Here is a 6,834-nt window from a genome sequence, read left to right on the forward strand (position 1 = left end):
TGTGTGTGTGTGTGTGTGTGTGTGTGTGTGTGTGTGTGTGTGTGTGTGTGTGTGTGTGTGTTTGGGCTTGTACATTTGAATGAATGAATGATGGAATATGGGATGGTGGAATGATAGAGATGTTTGGATTGTTCATGTATATTTTGAAACATGTTGAGTCATGATAAAGACTTTGCCCCCCAATACAAACACAGAGACACATAGACAAACACACACGTACGCACACACACACATACACATACACACACACAAACACACACACACACACACACACACACACACACACGTACACACACACACACACACACACACACACACACACACACACACACATACACACACACACACACACACTCCCACAAACATTACTCATCAGCCTGCAGACAGCCCTCAAACAGCCATGTAAAATATTTAAGCCACATATTTAAGTGTGTCTGTTTGTGCGTGTGTGTGTGTGTGTGTGTGTGTGTGTGTGTGTGTGTGTGTGTCTGTGTGTGTGTCTGTGTGTGTGTGTATGCATTTGTGTGTGAGGAGCACTGGGGAGCAATGAGTCAGAGATAAGAGGGCAGTCGGGGGTGAAGGAAGAGAAGGCTGCCTGGGGCTTCTGTTTTGATGTTTCTTACCTCGTCCATAATTTACACCCTCCACCACACATGTGTCCACTTACAAACACACACACACACACACACACACACACACACACCTACACACACACACACACACACACACACACACACTCCTACACACACACACACACACACACTGCAACTGACTGCAACTAAACTAAATGAGCCTTCATCTGACACACACCTCTGAACCTCACCAGGTCTTGATGCCAGAATCTGTTCACACGCTAGTAGTTCCTTGTCTTTCTCTCTAACTACACATGTGAAGTGTCTTTTCAGGAACTGAGAAAGTGAAGAATATCATCTCAGCCTGATTAGATTCCGTCATGTTTTCAAAGCAGGTGTGAAAAAAGGGAAGGTTGTATGAGGTAAATGGCCAGGAAAAACGTCATCATTTTTTTAGGGAATTGTCCACACATCCTTATTTCTTCCTCCACTTCTCCTTTTGTGGTAGCTCTTGGTTGTTCTCAGTCTGATTGTAGTGCAGAGATGACGATTGCTGCCTTATTGAGACATTAAGTTTATCTGTGCTTTTGTGTTTCTGTTACATGTAAGCGTGAGGACTAGTGAAAAGGGTATGAGTGGATGGGAGTTAGAGTTTATTTGTGTGTGTGTGCTTGTCTGTGTGTGTCCGTGTGTGTGTGTGTGTGTGTGTGTGTGTGTCCAGTATACAGTTGGTGTATAGACACATACTGTATGTATTGGCACGTGTGTCTGTGTGTGTGTTAATCTGTGTGTGCTGTGAGATTGTGTGCGTTGTTGTGTGGCAGTAACATTAAGGCTTTGTGCTTGTCGTTGCTAGCTCTCAGTTCTTAAGTGTTTTAGGGATGGCAGTTTTTTTTTTTTTTTGTATCTGGGCTCAATAGGCCGTGTGGGAGACAGTTGACATTCTCTGGTGTTGAGTCATAGCTTAAACTCCTCTAAAGATGCCATGCCAATAAAAACATTCACCAAAGGGAATAACAGTTAGCGCAGAATTACAGATGAACACGTAATGCAAGACAGATCTTTACGCTACATAATGATGGTGGTTTTTTTTTTAATGTGTGTGATTGAACGCGCATTGTGGCTGTTGCCACAGTTCAGTTTAGAAAAATAAAGTGGAAATCCATCTTTTATATAAGAAGTGACATAACACATACAACTATATCCAGTCATTACTGCACAATGAACACCCAACTCTCTTTACGGAACCCCAGATGCAAAGAAGGTGAGGTTGTGAAAGTTAACTTATAATGAGCGTGCTTGAATCCAGACGATTTGTCCAAGTTCTGGGGGCTTATGTGGAAGGGGTGAAATGGCAGGCGGTATCATCCCTGGTCAATCCTCTCAACCCCATGCTGTAACAATGCAATCAATGAGTGGGTGCTGCATGGATGAAATGCAGCCTCAAGGACTCTACCCACCTTTACAGCAATCTGTGGGCAATTTCCTGTCCTCCTCCTCGGCGTATTTCTCAATTTCTCCATCCTCTCAGCCCTCCATGCCCCCCCCACACTCACACACACACACACACACACACACACACACACACACACACACACACACACACACACACACACACACACACACACACACACACACACACACACACACACACACACACACACACACACACACACACACACACACACACACACACACACACACACACACACACACACACACACACACACACACACACACACACACCCACGTACACCCTCCCCACACACACACACACACTCAAACCCCAGTGGTAAGGTGCTTGAGTCTGTACAGGTCAGCCGGGCGGAACCGATCGGCACTGATCCGAGATTTAAACTTCCGAAGAGAGAGCCAGCTTCCTGGATTTGACAAGGACTCCTCTCTTCCCCTCCTCCTTCTCCTCTTTTCTTTAATTTTTTTTTTTTTTTTTTTTAAATCTCGGACATTGTGTGAGAGGAACAAAAACAGTGTGAGGGAAACAGAGGAAGTAGAAGAATTTTTTCCTCTTTATTTCTTCTTTCTTTATTTCTTTCTTCCTGTCATGTTTTTCTCTATAAATGTCCAGCATGGGGCTCGCCTAATCCCAGTGGTCCAACCGCCCCTGCGAGCACAGCAGGACTCGAGTGCGTGTGGAGTGTGTGCTTGTTTAAGTGGCCTCCGACCGCGGCCGCGATGTATCAGTAGAGGTGACCGGGAGTAGGGCTGTGGCGTTCAGCTGACCACCTCAGACTGGACAGCACCTCACGGCTCTACCTCAGGTGATCCACATGTTGAGGCCACAGTGATAGCATGCAGCTGTACAGTACTGTAGGTTGCTAGCCAGATGTTTTCTTCTCCAAAAACACTCTTAGGCATCATTTTGGTTCATTAATACTGATGATTTGGAAGATTAGAATGGAGAAACAGTTGCGTGACTATGTCATGCTTATGTGTATGTTGATGGATGCTTTTATGTTAAGTTTGAATTACTTTGAAACTCTTTTGAATGTGTTTCAGCAACTTGTCTTTCTTACCATCAAGCCGCCGCGCGAGCCAAGGCGGGGGGATTTCGGACGCACGTTCACAAACAAAAACCTAATTCCAACAAAAATAGGATCTCTATCCTTCTAAGTTCAACTGAAATATCCACAAACGATGTATGCGTGTATCAATGTAGATGTAAACGAAAAGCTTCTAATTCCTAATATCTTTCGTGTTCTGTTCGTGTTCTAATGTTCAAAAGTTATACGAGTCTGTGTGTGTGGTCAAAAAACTATATCGCTCCCGACTGTAGCTAGCGTTTGTTCTAATGCGGTCACCTGCCAGGCCTCACTTCCTGTCTACCTATAAGGAGTTCCTGGTGGCGTCGTGGGGCAAAATAAAAGTGCCAGCAGGGGGAGGTAAATTTCAGTAAAGTAAAAATAAAGATTAAATTGGCCCTAACATACCGGCCCCTAATTGTGAGCCAATCAAGGTAAACAATTACTAAAAAAGGAGCCAATTAAACTTCTAAATCTAATGTTCAGATACATTAGTCTAAGTGCAAGCAAAGTTCCTTGTGAGTCTCAGTAGACTTTCATGTTATTTCTGATCTGCTTCCATCTTCTGCCTCCATAACTAGGCATAGTTTGCTCACTGGCCTTTCAAGGACGTTCGATTTGGTCTTCACTAAAACACTTCGTACTAGCCCTTTTGATCCAGGGAGAGGTTTGACCACTCTGCCCAGCTGCCAGGAGTTTCTGGGAGCAGTTTCATCCACAATCACAACCAGGTCTCCAGTTGTTAAGTTTCTTCTAGGTCTGTTCCATTTTATCCTCTCCTGCATGAGAGGCAAGTATTCCTTTATCCATCTTCGCCAAAAGAGGTCCGATATGTATTGCACTTGTCTCCATCTTCGCTGGGAGTACAAGTCTCTTTCCAGGAAGAGTCCAGGTGGCATGACTGGTTTTGACTTCAGTTGGAGAAGATGGTTCGGAGTAAGCGGTTCCAGGTCGTTTGGGTCATTAGACACTGTGGTGATGGGTCGGTCATTCATGATCGCCTCGACTTCACACAGTGCTGTTTGGAGAGACTCGTCATCTAAGCGCTGTTCTTTCAAGACAGAATAAAGAATCTTTTTGACGAGGCGGATCAATCTTTCCCACACTCCTCCGTGATGTGCTCCTGAGGGGGGATTGAAAGACCACTTCACTCCTTCCTTGAGTAGTACATGTTGGATTTTAGAGTTATCAACTTCCTTCAAGGCCTCTTGTAACTCTCTGTTTGCACCAATGAAGTTAGTGCCGCAATCCGATCTGATGCTTGACACGGGTCCTCTGCGGCAAATGAATCTGCGCAAAGCATTGATGCATGAGTCAGTGTTCAGGTAGCTCGCCACTTCAAGGTGCACTGCACGGCACACAAGACAAGTGAAGATCACTCCGTAGCGTTTCACCTGCGACCGGCCCCTCTTTACCTCGATAGGCCCGAAGTAATCTACCCCCACATGGGTGAATGGAGGTTCATCTGGGGTTATGCGGTCCTGTGGCAAATCTGCCATCTTCTGCTGTTCCACTTTGGCCTGATATCTTCGGCAGAAGATGCATCTCTTGATGGTTTTCCTAGCCATGGTGTTAGCACACGGTAGCCAGAATCTTTCTCGCAGCTTGGCTAGCATGTGACTACGTCCTGAGTGACCTACTTGCAGATGGATTTGCTGTAGGATCAGTCTAGAGATGTGAGAGTTCTTAGGCAGAATTATTGGGTTCTTCATTTCGCTTGGTAAGGCCATTTTGTTAAGCCTTCCTCCTACCCTCAAGATATCCTGGTCCAGGATTGGGTCCAGCTTGCGGAGCGTGCTTGTTTTAGCACATGGCTGTCCTTGCCTGAGTGCGTTAATCTCCTGCTGGAAAGCTTTTCTTTGTTCGAAGTGGATAATACAAAGTTCCGCCTCCTGCAGGTCTTCCACTGTAAGTCCAGCTTTTGCTTTGAACTTTAGGTCAGTCTGAGTGTTCCTAGTGACTCTGCGTAGTTTCTGGTCTTGCAGAAGTGCCCGAAACTTCAGCATCCAAGCTACAGCTCTTTTCAGTCTGTTCCAGTGTGAGTAGTACTCAATTAGTTTGCTTAGTGGGCTCTTTGCTTCTACAATCAGACTGTTCACCATTGTCTCTCTTTTCACCTCAGGATCATTTGATTCGATGGGTGGAAAGTCTTTTAGCACATTTGGCCATTCAGTGTCTGGTTTCGCAAGAAACTCTGGTCCTTGGAACCACGTCTTGGACTTCAGGAAAGCTTCAATGTTCAGGCCACGTGAAACGTCATCAGCCGGATTTTCCTTAGAACCGATGTGCCGCCACTGGTCTTTGTCTGAAAGCTCACGGATATCTGAAATCCTATTGGCCACGAAGGTTTTGAATCTTCTAGTCTCATTTCGTATGTATTTTAACACGGATTCGCTGTCTGTCCAAAAGGTTGAGGGCTCTAACTCCAACTCTAGTTCAGACCTCAACAGTCGGTCCATCTTGGCCGCAAGCGTTGCTGAGGCTAGCTCTAGTCTAGGGATGGTCATTTGTTTTAGCGGTGTCACTCTGGATTTCCCCAGAACAAGAGTCACATGGATTTCACCCGCTCTGTTGGTCAGTCGTAGGTAGCTTACACTGCCATAGCCACTTTCGCTTGCATCGCAGAAGTGATGCATCTGTGCCTGTTCAACTTGGCCAAAGTTCTTAGGCTTTATGCATCTCTTGATCTTGATGCTGGAAAGTTGGTCCAGTTCAGCAAGCCATTTCTTCCAAGGTGCGATGTAAGTGTCTGATATGCCATCATCCCATCCGCACTTCAGTTTACAGAGGTCTTGAAGAATCTGCTTTGCTTTTAGGATGAATGGTGCCAGGAATCCTAAGGGATCATAAATAGAGCTGACGACTGATAGGATACCCCGACGGGTCAGGGGTCTGTCCTGGAGAGCCACACGGAAAATGAAAGTGTCTTGTTCGATGTTCCATTGAACTCCAAGAGCTCTCTCTAGTGGCAGCTTCTCTCTGTCCAGGTCCAATTCTTTGATCTGCTTCGCCTTGTACTCATCAGGAATAGAAGCAAGCACAGAGCGGCTGTTGCAAATCCACTTTGTGAGCTTGAATCCACCCTGAGAGCAGATGTCTCGGAGGTCCTTGCAGAGGGTAATGGCCTGGTCTTCTGTTGCCACAGACTTAAGACAGTCATCGACGTAAAAGTTGCTTTTGATGGTCTTGCTCACCTCTTCAGCATAGCCATGACCATGGTCATCTGCGGTCTTGCGCACTGCGAAGTTGGCACATGTTGGAGAGGATATCGCTCCGAATAGGTGGACAGTCATCCGATACTCCTCAAGTCTCTTTGACGTGTCGCCGTCTGGCCACCACAAGAACCTTAACAGGTCTCGGTCATCCTCATGGACACGGACTTGATGAAACATCCCCTCTATGTCTGCCATCATCGCAATGGGTTCTTGGCGGAACCTTAGCAGTACAGCGAGGAGAGGGTTTGTCAGGTCAGGTCCTTGAAGAAGTTTGTCATTGAGGGATGTTTGTTGGAATGTTGATGAACAATCGAATACCACTCGAAGAGTTTTCTTCCTCTTGTGATATACTGCATGATGTGGGATATACCATACTTTCCCTTCTTGCCTCTGAAGCCTGTCCTGTGGCACCATTTCAGCATAACCTTTCTGGATGACGTCAGTCATAAAGTTCCTGTATTCCAAAGCATAAGTAGGATCTGATTTGAACTTTCTTATCAGGTTCAG

The 6,834-nt window shown here is 45.8% G+C and overlaps 1 protein-coding gene across 1 annotated transcript in view; it reads right to left on the minus strand.

Moving 5' to 3' along the window:
• Positions 1 to 6,578, minus strand: part of LOC134088100 (uncharacterized) — a 46,135-nt gene extending 39,557 nt beyond the window's left edge. Inside the window, exon 1 of the mRNA XM_062542029.1 lies at positions 5,898 to 6,578. Coding sequence (XP_062398013.1) covers positions 5,898 to 6,525 — 628 coding nt within the window. The 5' untranslated portion in view covers positions 6,526 to 6,578. The remainder of the gene's footprint in view (positions 1 to 5,897) is intronic.
• Between the last annotated feature and the right edge of the window lie 256 nt (positions 6,579 to 6,834).

Source organism: Sardina pilchardus, chromosome 7, assembly GCF_963854185.1.
Source record: "Sardina pilchardus chromosome 7, fSarPil1.1, whole genome shotgun sequence".
Lineage (NCBI taxonomy): Eukaryota > Metazoa > Chordata > Actinopteri > Clupeiformes > Clupeidae > Sardina > Sardina pilchardus.